Genomic DNA, 26,950 nt, shown 5'->3' with positions numbered 1-26,950 from the left:
ATTATAAACTCTATTATAGCATTTCCTACTGAAATGTACACGCTGTTCATTGAGCTGTGACTACAGACTGCTCCGGAGTCCGTAACAATTTGGCAAAATATCAACAGGGAACTGCCAAGTAGGACAATTATCACCATGTTCATCCAGAAAATAGCTATGCTTGCAGAATATCTAGCACTGAGAACCAGCAGCCAGATTCTTCCTGAGCTCTTCCAAATCCAATGTCTCCCCAGTGATCAAGGGTCAAACTAGATGCAGTGCCATTCAGGCAATTACTGATTGTATGAATGGCTTTTTTTTTAAAAAAAGAAGGTAATTCAGGTGCGGTACCCCTCACCAGTTTTCCATCAGAAAAAAAATGGTAATTGTCCTGACCTGACAGAAATGAGAGCAAGGAACATGGTTTGTCTGTCTCTGAATTTTGTGTTTCAGCATTCTCTGTGCACCCTTGCCCTGTCTGAGGCCTAATCACTGACCTTGATTGTTCTGAAACACTGGAAATAATGTCAGTCAGGAAAAAATGAGTGCCTTGAGGCGAGACAGGCGGAAAAGAAACAATTAGTTTTAAATTTATTTTTAGGCCTAGAGTTTTCAGGACGGAGGAAAAAAATGCTTTGTTATTAAGATATTCAATTATCTTATTGCACAAATTCCCAGTAAGAGAGTGGGAATCGGAGAAAATACTTTAAATCTACTATATTTTTCTACTGTTTTTAATATCATTTTTATACTGGAACTGAAACATAATGTTCATGATGTAAGTGTATGTGCGTAAATAATAAAGAGCCTTAAACATCCCTACTGGATAGGTGACTTAAGCTATGTCAGGAACAAGTGAACTTATTCTATGTAAGGTGGTCCTGTTTGAAGTATTCATCAAGTCCGGCTTCCGGTTGGTTTCTTTCAAAGTTGCAGCCAAGTTCTAATTGATTGGGGAGGGGGGAAATTCTCATATATAATAAAAACAAGGTGTTGAGGATTCTAAAAGTTAGGAGTCCCCCAAGCCCTGATGCAATGCCTGGAATATACAGCCACTGACCCCAGAATAGCAATATCAGCTTATGAATCAGTTCTCCCTTAGGTACAGATACACTTCCCTCATTTTCTTAGGATTCTATGGTCTGGCTACAGAAAGGTTTTGCTTTTAGAATATGTCAGCCATATCCTATTTTTGAATAATATGGTATTCTATGCATGGTATTCTACAAATTGCTTTCGCTTGATGAGCTGGATGAGTAAGGCTACCTGGCTCGTCTTACTAAACTATATCTTCTCCCAACCGCTGCTTCCAAAAATGCACTCATTTCTATTATGATTTGCCAATATCTTTCAAGTTACCCTTGGTTGCATTCAATATATCTAGCAGCAAACTTTTCCATTAGTCTGTCAATCTTCTGAGCTTCACCAGGTAACCGAAATCCTTCCAGAAATATGCGTAAAGCAGAGACAAAGTCTTTTCCGCAGAAATCAAGCAGGTCTACGTAGGCGTACATCACCTCCTTGTTAAACTTGTTACTGTCCCCCAGAAATTCTCCCACCTGGCTCTAACAGAAAACAAAGTAAAGAAAGAAAGAAAAAGAAATGTATGAAATATTGTAAAGGTAGCAACTTTGATAATTTCCCCTCTTACAATCCAAATATATTACATTACAAAATCATCATGTTTCACCATCACGTTCACTTTATGTTGTGAACCGCTCTGTGATCTCTGAAGGAAAGGCATATACAAATTTAATTAATTATAATGAAGTGATTAAGGACATTTGTCACTCCATTAAGTAGCATTAGCTGTCAATCTGGTTATCAATGCCTGGTCCCGAAACGCCACCAAAAGCCTCATTAGTGTGATATTTACACACTCACATCCCCACATGGAAACAGCTGTGAAAAGCATGTATGTGTATAGCATTAACAAAAGCGTGTGATTTTTGAACAATGTAAGATTCAGCCTTACAGAACTCAGGCGCTCTTCTTGGTGCAGAAACTGTGCTATGTCTTCTGCTGTTACTCCAAGCATTCCCTGTTCCTGCAAATACTGCAGTCCTCTCTTGGACTTTTTATTAAACCTATAGTTTAGAGACAGGACAAGGAGGAAAAGGATAGATCAATCTGATGCAGAAAAACAGTCTCCTGAACTCTCAAACACTGACAGAAAATATCAGAAAACAATAAAGTTTAGCATAATTGTTATTAATTTTATAATATTTTGACTTTCTCTTGCAGCCCTAGCAGGCCCCTTTCTAAAATGTACAATTAAAAACTTATGAACTACAAACCAGAGTTAAACCTGAACTGGAAATCCCAGGACTTCATATAGAAATATATTAACAGCACTGTATAATTTTAAGGGATATTAATGGCTAATGTAGCCACAAAAAACAGAAAGCAGGTGTTCCTTTTAAAGGGAGTTTTACAAGTTGTAAGAATGGACAAAACAAATGGGAAGGAGTTACTTATGCTCAGTTGGATGGAATTGGCTCAGTGGGCACAGAAGTGTTAAATCAACTAAACAGAAATGTTTAACAATCTTTGTTGAACATTTATATATTTCCTAAAATGTATGCACTGCTTTATTTTGTAAGCCGCTCTAGAGTTTTTTCAAATATAAATTCATAAAATCTGGGGAAAAATTACAGTACATTAAAAGATACAAGAAGTTAAAATGCTAAAACAGATTAAAATTCACTTTTGCACTCTTACATATTCTGAAAAATGGGAAATTTACTGAATGAATACAAACGCCAAACACTCAATGCAATAAATTATTTGGCACCAATCTGAAGTTCAATTCTTGTTGATTGCTTGGTACCAGCTTACTTTTCTTTTCACTGTTAATATGCACAGCAAATAAAGCAGTAAAAAGTTTAAAAGTATAATTAGAAAAGCCATTTTAAAGCTACTTTAGCAATAGGTTCAACTCACAGTTCAATCCCGTGCTCAATTATCTCTTTTTGTTGCTTGATCACCTCAAATTGTTCAGGATCATCAGGGACAGCAGTCTGGGTGCCAACACTTCCAACTCCAGAGGAGACTGTTGAATCTAAGGAGCTTGCACTACTTCTTCTTCCCCCAATATCTAAACATTTGACTTCCCCCATTTCATGTTCTGAAGGCTTGTCTGGACCTGCATGTAAGAAAAGGGACGTAAAGACATATTCCCAAATAATGCGTAAGTAAAAGCATGTGGGCTCTCCAAACAGACGGACACTCACACCAGCCTTGTGGTCTTAGACACAGCTCAAGAGGTCAGCCAACACACCCAGCCACTATCTTCCAAGTTTCCCACCAGTCCAGAAATTGTCTTCCTGCAGAGTGTATTGAGGTACTCTGAATCTGACCCAGAGACCATTCTGGGCAAACCATGCCCACCTGTCAGTCAGCTGACATCATATGACATCATGCATGGACACCTGTGATCTCCAATCCAAGCATTAAGTGCCAAGACTGGAGATAAGTGATCTCAATCCTAGGCACCACAGTGCAAAGATTGGAGATAAAACACAGTAGCCCCACGGCACTAGGATCAGATACAGACCTCTACCAGTTGCCACGGGCTGAGATTCGTACTACCTGATGTTGTATGATTGACATGGATTGTCATGCCCATCTGTCAAAAATGGCCCACAGGGGGCAGGTCAGCTTCCCACCTCTGATCTAGATAAAGAGCCACAGTTGCCGAATCACAAAGGGTTCTTTCATCTTGATAATCCACGAAAGCAAGTGGGGAGGGTGCTATTGCGTTCAGGGCCTGCTTGAGGGCTTCCAATAAGCAGCTGGTGGGAATGGGATGCTTGATTATTAATTATTCACTGGCAATCCCCCGATATTAAAAAGTCACAAAACATGCACCAGAAAATTCTAATTCTATGATAATACAAGGCCTAAAATAAGAAGCCAGCTTTAGGTAACATGTACAAAGCCACAAATCATTTCTCTCCGGCTTCCAGCTATTTTAAGTAAGGTTTTGGATACAGAGAAGGTTTGATTTCTCACCAACGCTGGCCTGATGGTTGGGGTTCACATATAGGTCTTTGCTCCATTCTACCATGCACTTTAATATAGAGACCAAACATTCAAGACCTTTCTTCCGTAGGCTTAGTTCCTGTGCACAAAATATGTGGAGAAAGAACAATTACAATGTAAACAGGTCGAGATCTTTGGAACCTCAGAATATTAAAAACAAAAAACAAAAAAGCCATGGCCTTTCAGCTATTTGGGGCCTAAGTTGTTTTTGCCTTTAAATGCTACTGCAAATACTTGGAATTTGGTTTGGGAACCAACCGATAACTCAGGCTTCCTCAAACTCGGCCCTCCAGATGTTTTGAGACTACAATTCCCATCATCCCTGACCACTGGCCCTGCTAGCTAGGGATCATGGGAGTTGTAGGCCAAAAACATCTGGAGGGCCGAGTTTGAGGAAGTTTGCAATAACTGATGCAAGCTTTTTTAAAACTGAGGTTATGCGAGCTCTAAATGGAAACCCAACCAGTAATCTGGCTGCTGCATTTTGGAGCAGTTTCTGAGTTATCTTCAAGGGCATTGCTTTACACTTCTGCTCAAGTTTGGCTCCATGTTCGATTGTCATGAAACTAAGTGCACTCCTAAACTCTTTGCTAGCAAATAGACAAGTGGATGGAATACATACAAGATACTAATACAAGGCTGCCAATATACTTAACTGAACACAGTGGGAATTGCACGAATGAGTCTTACCTGCAGCGGTGTCATGCCTAACTCATGTCCACTCCTTCCCTGGGCAATTTTAGATAAGTCATTTACTAGCCGTTCAAAAATATTAGCAGCATTCAAATCACAGTCATAGTTCACATATATGTCCACCACACACTGAGCATCTAAAACAAACAAAAAAAAAAGATTATGAAAATTGAGTTGTCTGGGAACAATGTATGCAGACAACAGACTATTGTGACAGGATACAACCCCCCCCCCCCCATTTAATACCTATGAAACGTACTGGGGAAAAGGGTGAGGAAGGGATAATACAAGCCATTGTTTGCATTATTATACCAGAGCTGGGTTACATTTTCTGAACTATTTCCCCCACATCAAAAAAGGTCTGCACTAGTAGCAAAAAGCAAGACTAGGGCTGTGCATATGCACTGGTGGGAGAGCCAGGCTTGCTCCGATGGTGCATCTGTGCAACTCTGACCTTGTCACAGCAATGCCCCATGCCTGCCACATCCAGGTAACAAGCAATTTTGGAGTCAGGAAGCTCCACCCCACCCCACCAGCCACTGCTGGAAGGCAGGAAATACTCAGTTGGCATCCAAACCCCTTGAAGACCCCTTTTTCCACCACTTCTTTGCCTCTATATTCCAAACGTCTCCAGTGTCTGCCCTTTGGCTAAACTGGACATGAGAGAGTCCCTGCATAGCCAGAAAGCACAGTGGATTGATTACCTTGAACCAATCACCACCAGTCTTTAGCAGACTTCCCACTAGTTACGGGGATAAATACTGCAAAACCCTTAGCACAGTGAAAGACACCTACATTAGCTGCTTTTATTCCCTCCTGCTACGCCTGACATTTTCACAGCGCTACTGTACTTCTCATTCCCTCTCGTTTCTCCTGTCTTAGCAACTACGTTTGGGAAATACTTGAGGTACACACTCTGGGGGTCACATTCCAACAATTCCAACAAAAAAGTGCCCAGACTAATATTTTTAGTGTGTATGGTGTTTGTGGGTGTGTTGCCTCATGGCACTTTGATATATTTATTTTGTTATCACTTCTATACAGTATGCCTATACTTCTTCTATTCATTCTTGATATTCTAAACAGGCAGAAAAGGAAAATTTCTTGATGATGTTATAAAATTACCTGCAGAAATTCTAGTCAAGGTCTGAATTACCATCCATTTGTGCTCAAAGGAACTAGAAGAGGTTTCTAAAATGTTCAGGAAGATCTCTTTGAAAAACACCTGTTGAATACAATTAGGAAAAGTAGGTGCAAGGTCTGTACCCCAGGCATACATTCAAGGATATCGTTAAAAGTTCTGAACACACACACACAGCACACACACACACACACACACACACACACACACACACACATTCAAATACAGAACATACAGGGTTGATTCATGATCCATATGCAGAGGCAGTTTCATATTACTATTGAACTGAACTTAAGAAGAGTATCAAGCATTTGAAGCAAGAGAATAAAACAAAACCTTCTTACCTCAATCTGCATTTTCAAATGGGTCTTAAAGTTTGAGAGAAGGGTGAGGAAAATGGCAAGGGAGAGCTCAAAGACGTCAGGAACGGAAGATACTCCATTTTTAGATAATGCTACACAAAGGTATTGCTTGATTGCATTTATAAACATTTCATGTGTCCTGAAGACCGGACCAGCATTTTGCAAAACCGAAAGCAACAGCTGGAGAGACACTATTTTAGAGCGTAGTTCATGGGATCTAAAAACAGTAAGCAGAAGAACAGAGTCAAAACAATATCTTGTTATAAGCTCTTTGTATGTTATAAGAGTAAAGGTTGTCCTACATGATGTCCTCCAGATCACACGGACTCCAATTCCAGTCAGACCTAACCAACATAGCATCAAGAGTGATGGTAGTGGCAGTGCATAGAATTGGGCTGGGTGTATGTGTGTGGAGGATGCAACACTGACTATAGAGCATGTCTGATGTACTGAAACATTTGATTGTCTTTCAATGTTCACGAGAGAGTAGTTTTTAGATGATTTCACCACACTTAACAAAGAAGCTAACCTTTAACCTTTCCTTTCCTTTGTAATAAGACACACACTCACACCCCGGACAGCACTGCATGCTAACAATGCTTGAGGGTCACTTAATTCCATTGAAGGCATCAAACTTTATCATGCCCTTTACAGATGCTGAATCCCTTTGAACCTTCATCCATTTCCCAGCACAAGAAATACAGCAATTTCTGTCAGCCGGAATCATAACACAGCCCTGAGCCTTCTGGCATCTCTACAGCTTACATTTCACTTTCTCTCTCACACACAAATCTTACTTGACAGCAAACGTACAAATCAAGTAGTGAACCTATACACACAGTTAGTCTCCCTCTGCTGCAGAGGAGAGAATAATATGTTTTGTGTCTCTCTGAAGTCAAGGCATGCAGCTGTTCCTTTGGGCATGTCTCAGAATTCAGACGTGGTCCAGCAATCATGGATCACTTTAGAAAAATATGACTTAGCAGTTTCATAAATGAGGAAGGTTTACACCCAAGATAAGTAAGGCTACAATATACTTTACACCAAAGCAACAATACATGCCGCTTGATAGCTAATTAAATTATGAATGCATTTTTAACTGTGTTACTTCAGGTCTCATTCTGGATAGTGTACAAATCAATAAATGTAATATTTTCATTTTTACTTGGGATCTGGAGGCCCATCACCAAGCGGTTTCATCGAAAGCTTGCACAATGACCGAAACACAAGGAAGGCATCCTTCTGAAGGATATGGGAGAATCTGGCAGCTGCCTGAGGTCCAGGTACATCAGTTTCCTAGATAAAGAAACAAAAGAATTAGTTTGGATTCAGCCACAAACATATATGAACAAGTAGCATTTGAATTACACTTATGTTTTGTTGAGATCAGTTTTAAAAAGGAAATAAAAGTCTTGCTCAGATGTAATGCTGCACCATGATTATGGGATCAAGCCTGTGTAAACCTTGGGCTTGTGCACTCCCCTCTGGCATGGCTGCAAGTCTTGAGTTCTGAGGCATGCACTTCAAATTAAGCACAGCTTATTATGTCTGGACTCAGGCAAACACTGATAAATATTAATTATGTTTTCTTGAAACACAGCCACCTTCAAACCACAGTTTAGGAAGCTGTTCCCCCCCCCAACTATTAACTAACTATTCTAAAAAGAAGAAGCAGATTCTTCTGATCGTATTGCCATGCCAAAAGAGGAAAGAGGTGCATAAGTCCATGGCTCACGCAGGCTCAGTCTCATAATATTCAACCAAGGTCTAGCATTACATTCAAATGCAGTTGTTTGAATAGAAGGAAAACTGCATATAATGTCAGATTTGGTTACATTAAGCACAACAGACCGCTGCAAAATAAATTGCACGTAGAAAACAATTAAGCCTTAACCATTCCACTACAGAAGGGCTACAGCTCAGTAGAACACATGATCTGCATGCAGAAGGTCGTATGTTCAATCCCTGGCTTCTCCACATAGGCCTGGAAAGTTGCTGTTTGTCACTGCACATAAAACTGAGGCAGACTGACTAAAGGTCCTACATTGTCTCAAGCAGCTTTTTATTTTACAGCCCTGTTAAAGTAAGTAAGGCTTTGCTTTCAAGAACAAGACTGAATAAGGATTGTCATATAAGCTTCATATTATATTAAGCTTCATACTATACTTAATGATATGTAGTATGTACCCAAATCACATTTCTATGAAGAATCTATTAAAGTAGTGGGGATATGTCCTTTCACGCATTTTGGTGTGTGAGTATCCTGTGGTCCAACTGATCTCCTACCAATTACTCTCAGAATGTTAGGAGCTTTGCATTACGTTTACTGTACACTTAAATCTCCTACCAGATTATCCGTGGAGGAGACAGACTGTCTATCATCAGGAATTCCATTTGCTTGTGTGTTTTCATTAATACCACCAGGAGAGGCAGGAACCGCACTTGCCAAGTCAGATAAAATCCTAACCGATTCAGGAAGAGACGGCTTTTTCATGTTTTCTTCTAAAGAAGCTGCAGGAGGGGGTGGGGGGAATGCAGTATTTTTTTTATAAACAGCATCCTCGATATATAATCTCATTCACACCAGCTAAAAGAAAGGGGGGAAAGTACTGCTAAATGATTAGATAGTACTTATCCTATCTTATATATGGGAGATTAGTAGATATAGAATCCTATCGGTGGCAAGTCACTAACGCTACTCCTGCACAGAACTCTAATATACTTTTCTCAGGATTTGTAGTCTTGAAGGAAAGGTTTTAAGAATGAGTCAATCTCTTAGGAAAGGGATGAAGAAAGACAGAGACTTCTCCAAAGAAATTTTACCTCTAACTGCAGATGTCACCACATCCTCCAAGATTCCTTTAACAATTTCTTTGCCTTCATCAGTTTCTTCTTCTGATAAAACATATATCAATAAGTCATTTGAAAAATGTTGCAATTTAGCCTTCTCTTTTAAAAGATGGTTTCAGCAATTTACATAAGATCAGAGATTAGGTTTATATTATGTGTATGTATATGTGTGTGTGTGTGTGTGTGTGTGTGCGTGCGTGCGTGCGTGTACACACACACACACAGCACAAAGCCCTGGTTAGGAAAAGCTGATTAGAGATATTTAGACTTATTTCACACAGAAGCCCTAAAGCTGTTTGACATCTACAGCAAGCTTGCTATGGGAATGTATGGACAGAATTATAGAGTTTCCAATGGGGAACTCTACACAGCAGCCGATTCCAGCAGGTCTGTTGTCACCACTAATTAATTGATCGGCACTGACAGCAAGTCTGACTTGCCAAGGAACTATCAAAAGCATTTTAAGGCTTCCAAATATTACTTGAAAATGCATCTTTACCTGGGCACAGGACATCAGGTGGCTGTGGAGAAAACTGCCTCATGGGCCAAACTGAGACCTGAGCCAGGCCTTAACAGAGCCTCTACATAGCAGGAAGTCTGCTCACTAGATAAGCATGTTATATTTTGAGCTAAATCTTAGGGGCAATTTGATTCTGCTCTGTGCTCCTCTTTTAAGGATGGCTAAGCTCCAGTGGTTCTTAGCTATTATGGAAGTCACCTGAAAAACCATTTTGATCAAGCTGTTCACACGGCTGAAGAATCAAGTAGCACAGTAAGGTAAAATTGCTATGTCAGAGAATACTTTGTAGAACACCAAGGACTCACCTGGTGTCAGTTTCAAAGGCTAAAACTGTGTTTGTATCAGTAAAATAGGGCTACAATGGCTATTAAACAAGTCCCACCACTGTAGAATTTTTACTTCCCACTGAAAGACACATGGGAATGAATATTTGGGATTCCGAGTACTTACTTCAGTCATCCTAGAAAAAAAATAACTGTTTTGGTGCAGTCAATTACTATTAAATTGGGCCAATATGTCAATCATTTCCTAGAATATCTGTCAAATGGATGATATCTGAAAGAACTTATATTTGATGCCAAATACAATACTTTCTGCTATATACGCTTTTAAAAATAAATGTTGGCAATTAGAATCCACTAAAAAAAGAGATAACATTCAAGATATTGAGCTAGGAAGTGAGATCTATTAGCAGGTGACAAACTACTTATTATACTTCAGCCAACAAGAAATAAGAATCAAAATAGAAGATTTTACATTTTAATAGGGAGATTATCAGGATTAATATTACCGATATGTGAAAATATTGTTTTTATCTTAACACAATTAGCTTGGTCTCATAATTAAAATTTATTCTCTCTCTTTTTTCTGATGCTGCAATCTGTAGATTAGTCTTCAACAAACAGAGTCCTATTTAGGAACAGTACTTGAAGTTCAGCATCTGGATGGCCACAAGTGAGCCACACCTGCCCTATAGCTACACAAATGAATGCTTTTAGCTATCTTGACAAATCACGGCATCCAATAAGCTGGAAAATCTAGCATTTGTTTATTGTGATTGATTCATTTTTCTAAAAAATGCCTTGCCTGGTTTTTTGTCAACCATTCACCTATCCAACATACTTTTTAATGATGCCCAATTCCATTAGACTAACATTTGGCACAAAAAGCTGTAATTTGAAAGAGATATCTACAGATAAATTACACTGCTTGGAGCTGCAAGGCTTTGAGAAATAGCCAGCCTGCTGCTTTGATGAAGCAACAAGTACTACAGTTTGGGATCAGAGGAAATTTGAGTCATTTTTTGGCAAGTGTAAAGGTAAAGGGACCCCTGACCGTTAGGTCCAGTCATAGACGACTCTGGGGTTGTGGCGCTCATCTTGCTTTACTGGCCGAGGGAGCCGGCATTTGTCCGCAGACAGCTTCCGGGTCATGTGGCCAGCATAACTAAGCCACTTCTGGCGAACCAGAGCAGCACACGGAAACACCATTTACCTTCCTGCTGGAGCGGTACCTATTTATCTACTTGCACTTTGACATGCTTTCGAACTGCTAGGTTGGCAGGAGCAGGGACCGAGCAACGGGAGCTCACCCTGTCGCGGGGATTCCAACTGCCGACCTTCTGTTCGGCAAGCCCTAGGCTCAGTGGTTTAGACCACAGCGCCACCTGCACAAGTGATACAGGCAAGTGACTGAATAAACATTTTAAAAGGGAATAGCATAAAACAGTGTGGGACTCATGATCCCATCAGCACTAGCCCAAATGGTCGATGGTAAGAGAATACAAATGTTAGGATCCAACAACATCTGAAGGACCCATACCTTCCCCATCCCTGCTGTAACAGCTCTCAGGTATATGAGAGTATCTTAAGAGGAAGTGTAAATCAGCATTATCCTTGTAGACATATCACTTTACTTTGTAAAGCCTTGGAAGATTGTTTGAATGCTGCCAAACCATAGCTCCCCTATCCTCCCATCCCATCCCAGATTCAACAGAAAAGCCCTGCCTTGCATTAAGCTGGAGCTCTCTGCTACATCTGAACCAGAGAACCCAGGCTCAGTGCCAGATCCTGACTTATTTTCCTGATCCATTACCTAATATTATGCCAGAGTTCCCTAGATGTAACACAACGCTCCAGCTTAAGCTAAACCAGGATCTTTGTGCTGAAACTGGCACATAACAAACTTGGGCACGACTTCATAAAACTATGGCTGATAACTTAAGTCAGCCCCAATACAGGAAGTTTTCTTACCGAATACAGAAGGTGTCAAGCTGTCCTCTGGTTTCTGGTCTCCATTTTCTTTTCTTTCAGGCTCACCATTAGTCAAGTCTGTTTTGACAGGAGTTGAGGGTCTGCTTCCATGCTGGCTGTATTTCAATCGGCCAAATTTGGGAGACCCTGAAGCACTATGAATCATTGGAGACTGGGGTTTTTGTTGATTTGATTTTTCCAGGTCTCTTCCCTCTTGTATCTAAACAACCAAGATAGAAACATACTGTATTCATCAGGCATGTAACAAAGTAATAGTCAATAGGGGGAAGAACCAAATAATGCAGCATGCTTCAAAAACCATACACCTTCCTATTGCATCAGCTCAATACAGAGGCCATCAGTTTTAACATTTATGTAAGACAGTAAGGGTTATTTCCCAAAATGACTTTGGAGTTCCATCATACAGAAAATTTAAGTCTACATGGTACAGACTATAACTATTTAATGAAAACAGATTTTAAGCAATTTATATAATTTAAATTCAACCTCTGAAACAAGAAGGACAGTTGTCTTTGCTTGCAAAGTTCCTCATATTTGGAGAGGAATCACAGCATGGCGGAACCACAGTACAACAAAGAAGTAGTTGGGCACATACAATGTTCATGATAAAAGATCACCTGAGAACTCACAACACAGCAGAGTCCTTATTCTCTAAGCCAAGGATGGGAAAAGAGTAGTTCTCCAAATACCGTTGGACTACACCATTCCTGACCACTGGCCATACTGGCTGGGCTGTTGGGAGTCCAATGACATTTGAGGACCACAGGTTCTCCATCCCTACTCTAAATCACAGCTTGGAGGACTAATATGCAACATCAAAACTGAGAAAGAGTCCTTCCTCTTCTTTCTGATTTGCTATTTCCTTTGATGTCTGAACAAGGTCTAGTATGGTTAGCACAAATTAGGAATCGCCTCCAAATTATGGATGTGAAATCATGGCTTGAAGTGAGTTTTGCAAACCATGGTTTAGCAGGAATTCCTGGTTGATGCTAACTATGGTCTGCCTGATTGAGACGTCATAGTGAACTATGGTTAAGACAAACCAGAAAAGAGAGGAGATAATTGGCATGCAAGTGGGGAAGAGGGAGCTTGTAAGCCTGCAACATGCTTACAAATAGGAATCAGATGACAATAGCTCAGAGGAGAAGGAGCAGTAATATAACAATTAAATGATGTACATAAAAGTCAGATTGATAAACATTTACTACATACAGCTTGGTTTTCCATCCGGGTGAAAATGACATTCAGCATCTGAGTGAGAGTAGCCTTGGCAGTTGTTTGATTAATGAGATTTTTACTGGCTAGATAAATGTTGTAACAAGTTCTAACAGTCTGAAGGATTGTTCCTTCGTGAATTTCGATATACGGGGACGTGACAGCGGTGAGAAGAGCCTGGAGGGGGAAACACAACATACACCACAATAAAGACATCTAAGCAAATGGGAACAAAACTTATTTAAATATAGTGCTCTGAACAACGAACAATCAGTCATAAGGTCAGCATGGCTCTTGCCTTCCCATAGTCCCATAACTTAAAATTAATAAAAAGCATTACAGTAGCAGTACTGGCAATTTATAGCACTACTGAGAAGAAGCAGTCTTTGACCAAAGATTAAGGGAAACATTCACAATGTTTTTGGCAGCAAATGAACCCCACATCCTCCTTTCTAAAAGTATGAGGGTCAGGAGAGGGGGACACTATCGACAGGCGTGACCTCTTGCTAGGGATAGCACAAGTTTCTACTCAAAACCTATTTTAGGCTGTATTTTTGTCAAAGATGACATACTGTTACTTTGCTTTGGAGCTCATGATGCTTACAAGCAGAAGACACAACCTTCACATTTTCCTCTTCAGATGTTCTGCTTCTTTAAGCCCCCAAGTGGATTTCAAAACACACTACCGACATGTAGATCAACTTCCATATTTGTTGTTCAAAACTGAACCCCACTGTTTTGCTTTTATTGTCTGAGAATATCTCCTCTACACAACTCCTAAAACCTGCTTTCCCCTGCATTCTAAGATGGCACCTTACACATCTGACTAAACATCAGGAAGAACCTTATGAAAGTAAGAGGTGTTCGACAGTGGAACAGACTCCCTTGGGAGGTTAGGAAGAGAGTTTGGAGGTTTTAAAGCAGAGGCTGGATGGCCATCTGTCATGGATGCTTTAGCTGAGATTCCTGCATTGCAGGGGGTTGGACTAGATGATGCGTGAGATCCCTTCCAACTCTACAATTCCATGATTTACCTGGGAGTAATTCTCATTGCATTCAAAAGTGACTGTATAGACATGCAAATCCTTGTGCTGTAAGCATCTCTTTGCTAATAGTTGTTACAGAATCTGGAAGTTTACTCACGAGCCCAAGGAATATCCAAGATGCCAGAACATGTGACACACAGTCATGTGTATGTCTCATTCATGAGGAGTTTCTCTCTTTTAAATCAAAAGCAGCTGCAGAATAATGAATGTGATAGAACGGGAGGGGGAGTTGTTTGCTCCTGCTCTAGCCATTTTTCCTCTTAGCGCTCCCAGGTGTTTTCCTCACACATAAAAAGGCATACAACTGCATGTTATATCTATTTCAGGCCTCATGTGTTAAGTGTTTAAAACTAAATTTTACTGCAGTCCATCATCCTGGCAATTTAAAAGACAGAGGTATTTGAAATCAACTGACTTTTTACACTAAAAACTGTAAACTGTAAAAACTTTTTACAGTAAAAACTTATTGTCAATAAGTTTTGGAGAGACCTGTTACATTGCTACAATCAGCAAAAAGAATGTTTGCAAAATGTTAATGCTGTATCCTATGCTGTAGGCCCTATATACCTGAAGGAGCACCAGTACTCCCATCATTCAGCCTGGACACTGAAGCCCAGTTCCAAGGACCTTCTGGTGGTTCCCTCACTGCAAGATGTGAAGTTACAGGGAACCACACAGAGGGCCTTCTCAGTAGTTGTGCCCACCCTGTGGGACGCCCTCCCATCAGATGTCAAAGAGATAAACAATCAAATAACTTTTCATAGACATCTGAAGGCAATCCTGTTTTGGGAAGCTTTGATGTTTTGTTGTGTTTCATTATATTTTGTTGGAAGCCACCCATAGTGGTTGAGTCAACCCAGTCAGATGGGAGGGGTACAATGAATGAATGAATGAATATTTGCTGCTGCTGCTGCTGCTGCTACTACAATCAAATGCAATACAGATTTACTTACAAGCTAAGCCCTGTCAGTCAATAGCCACGAGTTATTAAGAAAATTAGATCTTAAATGAGAAATAAGGTACTGGAGCTTCAGAAAATAATCTTTAGCTAGTACACAACATGCAATTTGCAGAAAGCTAAGTTGGGTGAAGGAGAGGGAGAAATTGGGCAGCATATGGCAGAAAAACATTTCAAATCCATTAACAGAGCTCTGTGGTCTAGGAAGAAATGGCTACTTAAATAAGATATGAGTTCATATTTACCAAGAGGTAGTTAATTTAATTTTCATAGTATGGTGCAGGAAGGGGTAAATTGTACAGCCTTTTAAAATTAGATTTGGGGATTCTCTAACTGGAAGATAAAAGGAAGAGCCTCCTCCATTTAGAAAGCATAGACTAAGCAAAAGTCTTATTAGCAAACAGCCTTTCTAAAATATAAATCAAAATAAAATACCTTTATAATTTGTAACTGAACTCCCTCGTCAGTCTGAGGACCCTGAAAGCAATTGCAGATGGTTTCAACAATGCGGTCAATCAGGCGTTTTCCAGGAGCTCCACTGTCTGGAGCATTGCCAGTGATATGTCCATATGCAATAAGTTTCTACAGCGAGAGAGAGAATTGTATTATAATCACTTTCACACATGAAACACTTTCCATGTCATTTAGAGGATTCAAAATGCAGGACAGCTTCATTAGCAGGTTCCAAAGAGGCTGATGGTGTGTGTGTGTGTGTGTGTGTGTGTGTGTGTGTGTGTGTGTGTAAGTGTAAGGAATGTCTTAAAATATGTCAAAGCTGAGGGAGGGGTGAGCGTGGAACAATTACTAATAAAACCTGTAACAGATGTTTTAAAGAACTTTGGAGGCAGGGAAAGGAAGACAAAATAAAGTAGCTTCTCAGTTCTGTCTGCAGTCTAACAATATATACATACATGCATCTGCTTCAACATAAAATTTAGAGGACACTGTCAAAATAAACACAGCCAAGGTTGATAAATACTTAATTTTAAAAGGATACCTGCAAGCAGTCCAATGAAGTGCTGACAATCCGTGGGGACTTCGACTGGCAGGCCAACTCAAATGGGAGGAAATATTTATCGGCTTCAATGAAGTTTGCTTTTGGAGTGGTTTCATTGCCTTGGCTAGTTGGAAAAATTGAAAACAACAACAAAATCACTCAGTGTTATGAACTGAGCAATGGCTTTCATATTAATTTCCTATCCACATAGAAAACACAACATAAAAGCCATTGATACATTCCTTTCTAAGGCATGGAAAGCAATGCAGGTCCTATCTCCAAACATATATAACTATTTCCAACCCTTGCTGCACACCTCTTACAACAAGATGGCAAGGGCTAATATCCACCATACCTAACTGGCAGCAAGTTTGTCAGCAAGCACGTAAAGTATTGAAACCTAGGACCACAGTCTCCAATGTCCATGCTTGTCAAAAATCAGCACACAATTATATATATGCAGACACACTCTCCCTATAGTCTCACTCTTAACAGCAACTTGGTTTAACTCCTCCCTCAAGTACAAAACCACTTTATTTTTCGGTTGATGAAAGACTATTGAGGAAGTCATTCTTGCATGCATGTACTTCAAGATCACAGCCTAAAGAATTGGAAAAACAACATCCAATTGCACTGCATGAATGGATGTGTCAAGAAGTAGTAGCTAATAAAATTAAGTACTGTACTTTTTAAATATATCAGTGTGGAAATTTCTGAGCATGAATCGTTTTCTCATGGATTCATTCCCTTTTGGCTTAAAAGTTAAAATGAAGGAATGGAGATAAAAACAAGAACAATTTGAAAGAATATGGTCTCCTTTTATGATCTATATGGAGCAAAATTAAAAAATTCAATAATTTAATGCTTTTACAGCACCAAGAACAAATATAGCTTATAAGGAATGAAATTTAATCCGTAATAGGACATATGTTACATAGGAATGACATATCTGTATGTATGTTTTTGTATAGTATTTTTTTAAAAAAATGTATATAAAAAGTTAAGATATCTTTATATTTAAGCATTTTTAACCATTGGGTTCAAGATTATTAAGTTTCAGGAGGCAGAAAATGTCAATGGTCCTGCTACTGCAAGGCCAACCATCAAATCTTGCTAATAGCTACTTCTCACAGTATGTTTATGAAGCACTGGAATATTCCCACATAGCATGCAGTGTCTAAGCTTCTTTTGAAACATAAGGAGGGAATGGTTAGCACATGTATCTACCTAGAAAAATATAGTGAAAATGCTTATTAATGTTTTTCTGCAGAATAAAAGATGATGAAAGTCATGTCAAGCTACCTCCAAAACAGTACAGTGGTACCTCAGTTTACAAACTTAATCTGTTCCGGAAGTCTGTTCTTAAACCGAAACGGTTCTTAAACCGAGGCACGCTTTCCCTAATGAGGCCTCCCACCACCAGTGCCCTTCCACTGTTCAGATTTCATTCTTAGACCAAGGTAAAGTTCTCAAACCGGGACACTTTTTCCAGTTTTGCGTAGTTCATAAACGGAATCATTCTTAAACAGGGCTGTTCTTAAAACAAGGTACCACTGTAACTTCTTTCTTTGGCGATAGGTACATGACTCAACATTGAATTTCCAGATTGTGTTGGGGTAAGACAAACAGAAGCCCCCACCCCAGCCTACATCACAACAGAAATCCAGTGTGGAAAATGATCAACAGTGGCTTGGAAAACTAACACAATAGAAGAAAATCATTAGGATTCTTCCAAAAGTATAATGAACTTGTGTTTGCACCAGGCACAGCATGCCACTGAAGAAACAGAGATCCAGAAAACAGAACTACAGCAATTTTCTAATCCGATAACATCAGAGAGACAGCTGAACACCAACAGATTAGAGCTGGGTTTCATTAATCATGCAGATTGGTATCTCTGACCAAGCCAATTACACGCATACATTATGGAACATATGCAAAAGAGATCTAAAGAGAGGAAGTGGAGGTTCTGTTAGCAGAGAACTGCCATGTCATAAGCAATGAAAGAAAAATCCAGTTGAGAAGAAAGGAAGTGGTAAAACAATATCTTTGGGAAGTCGTTACTTGCAACTGAAATACAATTAATTCTACTTAGGCCACTCATAGCCACAGGGATTACCTAAACTTGTTCATTTTCTTCCAAATTCCCCATTTTTTTCCTAGAGACACAGTTGCAAATAACTGTACTGAGGGCAGCTTCAGAAGGTCTTACCACATCCAAAGCCACTTTTTTTTTTGTCCATGCCACTCAACTCCTGCCTAGAAGCGAGCCTGAAACATGTTCATCCAAAAGAAAATGTTCTACTGCTAGAGGGACATTCGTTGTGTTGCTGTGATGCGTTACCTTAAAGAGTGTTACCTGAAGCAGCCAGATAAATTATACATACACCTGCATATTAGGTGTTTTTATATTATACGTGTGGTCACCAGCACTTACTCACCTTTGCTTTTCTAATTCTGCTTTTATTTCATCTGGGGAGAAAAACAGAACAAATGGTTTATGTTGCAGACTTATACTATACACAGATGCCAATATAAGACAAAAGCCAATAACTTGGTAAAAAAGTGGATGATATCACCAATGATATATGTATTACCAATCTATCTCAAAACACATTTTAATGTCATGTATAATAGACAAATTTTGCCAGATGCACTTTTGAGAATCAATAACAAAGTACTATTTATACTAAACAGATATCTGAATTTACTTCTCTCATTAACTTTGCCAATGCAGATAGCCAGTGGTGGTCTCCAGATGTTGCAGACTATAACAACCATCAGCATGTTATAGCCAGCATGGCCCAATGCTCAGGCATGATGGGAGTTGTCCAAAATATGTGGAGAGAGCCATGTTTACTAGCACTTATCCTGCCACACTGCCATATTCCTTATGGCAAAACTAATGACAGTTACTGCAGAAACAGTGAGTTAAAAAACTAAATGTTTTGTATTTTCCTCTTGAAACAAAATATTGATTAGAATAGTATCTGCTCCAAATACATTTTATTTTTTATAAACCACTTGTGTCACTTAAACAAAAGCTTAGCAAATACTGTTGAGATTCAGTGCCCAAGTCTGCCCAAAATAATTTTCCTTTCCAATTAATGTTGTAATTTAAATACTGTTCCAGACATGCAGATAACACAACCCAAAAACTATTTAATTGTGGGGAATTTCAACTTTATTTGCAAAAAGTTTTCTTAAACAAGTAGTACATCAACTTTTACTGAATTTTTCTGCTGCTGTTCACCTCAAAAATGATATAGTAGTGCTAATTGTCATCGTCCAGAACTGAACTCTGGGTGATTAATTGTAGGTACAGAGGAGGCACATGATTGCTGACCAGTATATTTAAATGTTTGGTTCACCCAAGACTTTATAGACCCTTTATACCCAATAATCACAAAAGTCACAGGTGGAGAATACTTCTATTTTTACATATCTTTATTGTTCTGCAAAGGGAATCGTATGCATTAGTACTTTATTATCCCTTTGGAGCTGTGTTGTATCTTTGTACTTTTGTCCTTCCAGGTTGCAATGCTTTACAAAAATGGACTTTGTTTTCTTTCTTTTTGTTAAGCTTGCACCTTTTTTTTGCTAACAAATCAATAAAATATAATTTTGATGAGGGGCAGGGGAAGACTACCGTACATTGAAAGTCCAGTAAGAAATCTCTGAGCAAACTACAGTACTTTGCAAGAGATAACACAGTAACATTTAAGTCAGAACTGAAGCTAAGAAACCTGAGATATCAGCAGCTTGGGAAAAACGTATCTTCCATAATGGGGAAAGCATTGCACAAGATTCCCTTTACTAAATGTTGGTTTCCTCCAGGCTTCAACAGTTTTATTCAAACACACTCACACTCCATCCAGCTGTGCAAGGTAGTTAATATTAATGCAGGCAAGAAACTACAAACACCTTGTCTTCTCCTGCTGGCTTCTACTCCCACAAGAAAAATGTTATAAATTATATCAAAATCCCTCCTCTAACAGACAGGCCAGTTTGGCAGGTCAGACTGCTCTCCAAACTTTAATTTGTGGGGAGGTCAATTTGTTTGGAACAGCTGGGCGTGATTTAATTATTTCCCTCCTTTTTCCTGATCAAAACCCCATACACATGCCCCAATTTGTCAAATGCCCCAATGAAGGAAATCCTACGACAAAAGAAGGGGAAGAAAGAAAATTCATTTTTCTTCCACCTGTTTTCTATTCTGCTCAATGCCCACTTCTCAGGGTACCATTAGATGTTCAAAATTAAGTGTTATCAGAAACAACCGCCTTTTAGACATACAACTTGGCTATGAAGAAGAGATTGCTAGAGCCCACTTCTATATGCAGACGTTTTATTAAATACCATGTGATATTTGCAAGGAAAGAACGGGAGACAAAAAGGAAGATTTGTGAAAAACTGTGGAGATCTATAGGAAGCAGTTGGGAATGTTTTTCAGACTGAGGCCTCCTTGACAACTTCCTGGGGAATACCTGCTACTGGTGGGCAGAGTCAAGAGTGGGTGGAGGAGCAGACGAGACTGTACAGGAGGGTATTCCAGACATGCAAAAGTCAGCAGTTTCTACACACTGACCTGCATCTCTGCATCCTCCATAGAGGGAAGCAAGGGGCATTAGCATCACTCAAGGGCACAATCCAGCCCAGCAAAAGCACTCAGGCAGAGTGTAGACCAGAACTAGTGAGGGATATGACTTGAAGGGCTGAATAGCCCCTAGGTCTGATATTCCTCAGCCCCGTTACAGGGGAAGGGACAGGAAGCTAATTATACATTGTCAAACACTTGTAAATTTACTGGGTTTGGTTACAGGCCACAACAAGCAGTCCTTTGCAGAAATAATTATTATACCCAGTAGCAACTGTTAATTGGCAAAATTAGAGGTTCTACATAATGACTGCTTCTTAATGAGAGCAAAACCTCCTGTTCCTTATGAAATAAAGATATGTGAGGCAACTGACAAATTTTAAAAATAAGACACAAACTTTTTTTGTGGCCCCGGGTCCAATAGTTCTAAATCAGGATTTACTTTGGAACAAGCACTTTTATCCCTTCCTGCCCGATTCAATTCCAGTTGCTACTGGGAAACTGTGGAGCTTCTACAGTGTACAGTGGTACCTCGGGTTACATACGCTTCAGATTACAGACTCCGCTAACCCAGAAATAGTACCTCAAGTTAAGAACTTTGCTTCAGGATGAGAACAGAAATCGTGTGGTGGCAGCGGGAGGCCCCATTAGCTAAAGTGGTGCTTCAGGTTAAGAACAGTTTCAGGTTAAGAATGGACCTCTGGAACGAATTAAGTACTTAACCAGAGGTACCAGTGTAAGTAAAATGAATACACAGAAAAGTATTTCATGAGGAAAGAATTATGAACTGCAAAGAAGGAAAAAGTTACTGCAACAACAAACTTAAGCAAAACTCCCTAAAATCTCCTTTCCCTGAATCTGCGGAACTGTATATAAGAAAACTGCAATCTCAGCTACAACGAATTCCTTAGCCAGGAGTGATCTGCCATACCCATAGTACAGGATAACATTACGTGGCAGCAATTGGGGTAAACAATTTTAAATACAGCATATGCCGTCGAAACAAATTGTAAAGAGCAATTATTTTCAAGGAACACCCAAAGCCAAGTAAGGAGTTAATAGCACAATCTGTTATTTGAAAAACCTATAACAATTTCAGTGGTAATCCTTAGTTGCTATATCCTTTAAGATAATAAAATAAAAAGTTTAAAGAGGCTATGACTGAAAGCTATAAGTTATATGAAAATGCCATTCAGTGCTGTGAACTATCTAGCATTTTTTGGTACATTTTAAAAGACATTTTAGATCCTGTAAAGGTTCCAGTAAGTAAAAACAAATATTTAGGGAAAATATGTTGAAATATGTAACTGTGTGCTTTTGCAATATTTTGTTTAAGTTGTATATTGTTGCTTCAGTTTTTGTATATCATTTATATATTAAGCAGTACAAAATTATGCTGTAGGTTGATTTATTATTGATTTAAAGTGTACAGTGCAGCTGATGTGGGAAACTTTTATGATTGACTTTTTAAATGTTGGTAATAATTATTTACTGGAAATGAGTCTTGCCCTGCTACCTATTCCGGACAATTAGCATACTATTCTTCAATGTAATGAGCAGAGGTTATTAACATATAAAGTTGTTATGCTCCCTTTCTTTATATAATAGGCTAGAAATTAGAGTCTCTTTAAACTTATATTAATTTAAAATGATTCAGTGGTCAGTTTTCTGTCCCTCCCAGTAGCTTTCTACCAAGACCTTGCTGGCTTTCAGGCTGTACAAAATACTTCTACTTTTGACTTAATTCTAAATCACTATAAATTAAATTTTGTATGTATTCAATAAACCTGAAACAAACACCTATCAAAGTGGCACCTGTCCATATCTAGTCACCTCCTCAGTGTAAAAAAATAAAAATAAAAATGGACTGCTGTATCACAACCACGCAAATAACCCTTCAGATGTTTTCTTATTAATTTCCTGGCAAATACATGTATGCTTCAGGTCAGACAAACCAGCTGATCAGGTCGAACGGGAGTAGACAGACAGTCTTGTTGGATCCACTTTGTTTTTTTACTAGAACCAACCTAGAAGCTTGTGCAATAAGCACAGAGTTAGAATTAAAGAACATGATGCTCTGAGCATTCTGAGCCCAAAAAAATTGTTTTCAGTAACAGAATGGAACTGACTCCACAGTACTTTAGCACGAAAATCCACACCTGGTTAGCTTTCTTCATTTCATCTTAATTTAGGTGGCAAAAGTCATTCTGTTGCTGCTATTTTTAAACAATTAGAGCTTGGAAACACTTGCCAAGCTACTGCAAAATGTGCACAAATCTACCAGTAGATAAAGACCTATCTTTTGCCCACACCCCAATGCAGAATTTGTATTCACTCTTATACCCTTAAACTTTTATAATCCACATATTTCTCCCTTCTGCACTAAACAGAGTTTAAGCCTCTTGTCACTATCTTAGAATGTTCTACTAAATTGTGCCCCAGCTACTTTCTTGCCTATTATGATATGTATTTTGCCAATATGTTAAATGTTAGACCTTCACTATGGTGATTTTATGCCTTATTTTGTTCTGCCTCTTACCCACAGTGAGATCTGCCTGGGCTTACATACCCATTTTCAGGTCAGGTCTCATTTCCACCCCCCTTAGACTAAACTCTACTATCAGGTCAATAGAGGGTTCTGTCAGTTAGTTTGTATATAACGTTCCTGTCTGGTGTATCCCAGCCTATATATCATCACAATGAACATAAGCTCTGTATAGCAGAGGCTTTCAATTAAAAATGTACAAGGAACATTGAGGAGGCTATAGTAAACAACAGAAGAATGCAGTGCTGTGGTACATGCATTCCTGCCATTATCATCTTCATTCCCCCTTTCCATTTTTCTCCTTATGATAATCTGGATACCTCTTATACAGTATGGAAACCCTTCCCACCACCAGACATATAAAGAACAAAACAAAGTATTATACTTAACATTTATACATGAGTTGAACTGTTGCATGAATGCAATGAACACAGGAATTATGTTGTATATTATACCATATATTTTTCAGATTATGCTTTTGTTTTTGGCTGAATATCAGATTCATTTTATGCTTTGAAAGCTGGGAGCTGTGAAAAATATTTCATGTGGTATTGTTAGAATTCACGTTGTACTATAAGAGTGAAGGCTGCAATCTCACATCTGCTTGCCTTGTTGTCAGTCCCTAAACCGAAAATAATTATTTCTAAGTAGATCTCCATAGGGCTGAAGTGTTAAGTACTTCATCACTGGTGGACTGAGCATACAAAATGCTTTGTAATACACTTCTTGATCCTTATAACATTAGAACAAAATAATGTCTATTTTACAAATGGGCCACTTAAATTCAGACACTGATATGCCAAAGAACATTCCTATGTCTACTCAAGAAATAAGTCTCATCAAATTCAGTGGGACTTACTCCCAGGTAAGGGTTATAGGATTATAGTCTCAATCCCATCTCAACCTACTTAAAAACATCTAAATTTTTGCCAAGAAAAAATAGACACAAGTCCCAATGTCCTATTTGCATAGAACATGCAGTTAAGACACTAACAGAGAAGGCAGCTGTCAAACTGTTTCCCCCACTATTTGGACTTATTGGCACAGAAAAAAGTATAGAGCCAAAATGAAACTGTCTCTGCTTGTAATGCAAGTTGATGTTTCTTAACTTTTCTTTTAAAGAAAGGTCACATTCATTAGATACATCTAAGAAACATTTATCTAATTTCATTCATCCTGTAAAAACTATTCAGTAAGGCAGTATTGATCTATTTTGTACTTAAGTCTCACAACTAATTTCATTATTTACCAATTATAAACAATTCAAGAAAATATTATAGAAAAGTGTTTCACATGCACACAATCTGCCCATCTGATAAGTAAAAAGTCTTGCAAATCTACAGCAATTAGTACTGCATGTTACAATCAGATAAGGAAAGTGAACCTTGTTCTCTCTTCCTGAATGAAAGGAACCTCCCTCTTTCCCTTGACAACCAAACCTGACCACAAAATTTATTATGACACTTCCTGTTAGAAGATCTGGAGCGTGGTCACCTGTTCACAAGCAGGGCAGTATCCAACGTGGCAAATTAATCTACCGAGCATACCTGATGCCAAGCCCTGTCACCAACTACACTCATGTGTGTACAAAGTCATTCATTAGACACTTCCCAGAAATACTTTTTCTAATTTCTTTCATCATGTAAAAAATCTAGAGAGGCTTTAAAAAGAGAAAGTTATCAGCTAGGGAAGACAGATAGGAGTCCCCAGGAGATCTGACAGGAGTGTCCCATAGGCATTGGATCCCCGTCACAGCCTAAAGGGAGGGGAGATGAAGAAACACAGAGAGCCTAGATCCCAGATCACACTTCATTCAGGGAAAGATCCCAGATCACACTTCATTCAGGGAACACCCCCCCACACACACTAAGAGGAAGCAAAGAATAGAATTTTTAACCCAGATCCTAGGCTGCAATCAGAGGAACCTGACTGCTTTTCACACAGCTGGGTAATCACAGAGGGCAGGCTCAATGGGAGCCAACCCCGCTGGACTCACTGGAACTAACAAGCATGTAATAAGATCAAGGGTTCAAGCTTGAGAGAAGCTGGTAGGCTCCCAAATGCACGTGGCAAAACATTTTAGAGAAGACAGCTCATTTGACGGGGGGGGGGGGAGTGGAGAAAGAACCCAACTTTTATATCCGAGAAGAGGGGTTCGCATTTGTGTTTCAGAGATATCTGGCAGGTGTCGTCGTCGTCCCCCCCGGCCTCATGTCCATGTGGGCAGAAGACGCGGGGCTTTAAACCGCCTGGGAGACGGTCGGATATAAACACTCCGAAGCAGCCCTCTCGGCGACCTTCGGCAGTTTCCCCCTCGGCGACATTATGCGCTGGGCGGAATTTACGCAGGAGGATAGCGAAGCTCCGGGCGAGGCGGCAGGGCTGGGAGCGCCAGCGGCCCTGGGCTCCGCCGCCCGGTGCTTTTGACAGGGCTGCCTGGAGCTGCGCCTCTGTGAGAGGAGGGCCCCGAGCTTCGTAGCCGGGCTCCTGCGGGGGCCTCTGCACTCACCGAGCGCCACTTGGCAGGCCCTCCGCAGCTGCCCGTGAGGGGGCCGCTTCGCCTCCTTCTCGGAGAGGATCTTCTCCAGGGCCCGGGAGACGAACATGCTCTTGGTGCGGGTGTCTTCCTCGCGGGTCGGGGGTTGCATGGCCGCCGCGAGGCTTGAAGGCTCTCCGGTCGCCGTCTATCCCAAGCGGGGCGGGAAGCGGCGCTCACGGGGCTCGGCCGCAGCTGGGCTCCACGATCCGGAAGAGACGCGGCTCCCTCAGAGGTAACGCTGGCGGTGGTGGTGATGGACAGCGGCACGGCGCCGCCATATTGGAACCGTCACGTGACCTAGGCCCCCCCCCCACTTCTCTCTCACGGCCACCTTGTGGAACGGCTCTCGCTGCCCTGTCAGAGGCGGTGACGCGAGAGGGCGGGTCTTAACTTCGAGGTGGTGATGGGAGGTGCGATGGGCGGGGCCAGGGATTCCAGCCGATGATGTGTCGCACTTCGCGTTGCCTTTTAACTCTCAGCTCGCGAGATTACAGGGTGGAGGCTTATAAAATAAACACCTTGGACGTGTTTTGAAATGTTCGTTTGTTTAAAACATTTCCGTATGGGTTACATTCAGTTACAAGATTTCCAGGATTCCGAAAAAGCGATTAAATTAATAAAACGCAATAAAGGAAGAAATATTTAAAATGGCATCAAAAGTTCCCAGAAAGGCTTTGCTGAGGACTAAAGGGACGCGGGTGGCGCTGTGGGTTAAACCACAGTGCCTAAGACTTGCCAATTGGAAGGTCGACAGTTCGAATCCCCGCAAAGGGGTGAGCTCCCGTTGCTCGGTCCCTGCTCCTGCCAACCTAGCACTTTGAAAGCACCTCAAAGTTTCAAGTAGATAAATAGGTACCGCTCCGGCGGGAAGGTAAACAGCGTTTTCGTGCGCTGCTCTGGTTTCGCCACATGACCCGGAAAAACTGCGGACAAACGCCGGCGCCCTCAGCCAGTAAAGCGAGATGAGCGCCGCAACCCCAGAGTCGTTCGCGACTGGACTTAACTGTCAGGGGTTCTTTACCTTTACCTTTTTAGTGGCATGAAACACCAGGCAGAGGTTTAGGAAAAAGAGGAAGATGTGGGTTTGGATTCTGAACCAGAGAGATACAGAGCTATGAAATTATACATTATATATCACAAGGAGATACATTATATCTCACAAGGAAAGCTCAATGCGCACCTTTTTAATAA

General features: G+C 40.2%; 1 protein-coding gene across 3 annotated transcripts in view; it reads right to left on the bottom strand.

Annotated features, from left to right (window-relative positions):
* The window catches only part of ARFGEF2 (ARF guanine nucleotide exchange factor 2), a 51,565-nt gene extending 25,427 nt beyond the window's left edge, over positions 1-26,138 (bottom strand). For 2 of the 3 annotated variants that reach the window (XR_014549154.1, XM_083618309.1), the window contains exons 1-16: positions 25,730-26,138; positions 18,520-18,550; positions 16,079-16,202; positions 15,517-15,663; positions 13,075-13,254; positions 11,842-12,061; positions 9,043-9,114; positions 8,567-8,730; positions 7,385-7,515; positions 6,202-6,436; positions 5,842-5,941; positions 4,714-4,853; positions 3,994-4,102; positions 2,923-3,124; positions 1,955-2,066; positions 1,339-1,544 (exon numbers count right to left, since the gene is read on the bottom strand). Coding sequence is in view for 2 of the 3 variants with exons in the window: in XM_083618309.1 (XP_083474435.1) it covers positions 1,339-1,544; positions 1,955-2,066; positions 2,923-3,124; positions 3,994-4,102; positions 4,714-4,853; positions 5,842-5,941; positions 6,202-6,436; positions 7,385-7,515; positions 8,567-8,730; positions 9,043-9,114; positions 11,842-12,061; positions 13,075-13,254; positions 15,517-15,663; positions 16,079-16,202; positions 18,520-18,550; positions 25,730-25,868 (2,312 nt within the window). In the remaining variant the exon portion in view is untranslated. The remainder of the gene's footprint in view (positions 1-1,338; positions 1,545-1,954; positions 2,067-2,922; positions 3,125-3,993; positions 4,103-4,713; positions 4,854-5,841; positions 5,942-6,201; positions 6,437-7,384; positions 7,516-8,566; positions 8,731-9,042; positions 9,115-11,841; positions 12,062-13,074; positions 13,255-15,516; positions 15,664-16,078; positions 16,203-18,519; positions 18,551-25,729) is intronic. The other variant, XM_083618310.1, reaches the window with a different exon arrangement.
* Between the last annotated feature and the right edge of the window lie 812 nt (positions 26,139-26,950).

The sequence above is a fragment of the Podarcis filfolensis genome (genome assembly GCF_964270895.1).
Source record: "Podarcis filfolensis genome assembly, chromosome: 6".
NCBI lineage: Eukaryota > Metazoa > Chordata > Lepidosauria > Squamata > Lacertidae > Podarcis > Podarcis filfolensis.
Note: the sequence above shows the minus strand (reverse complement) of the source record. Positions and strands in the feature narration are given on the sequence as shown.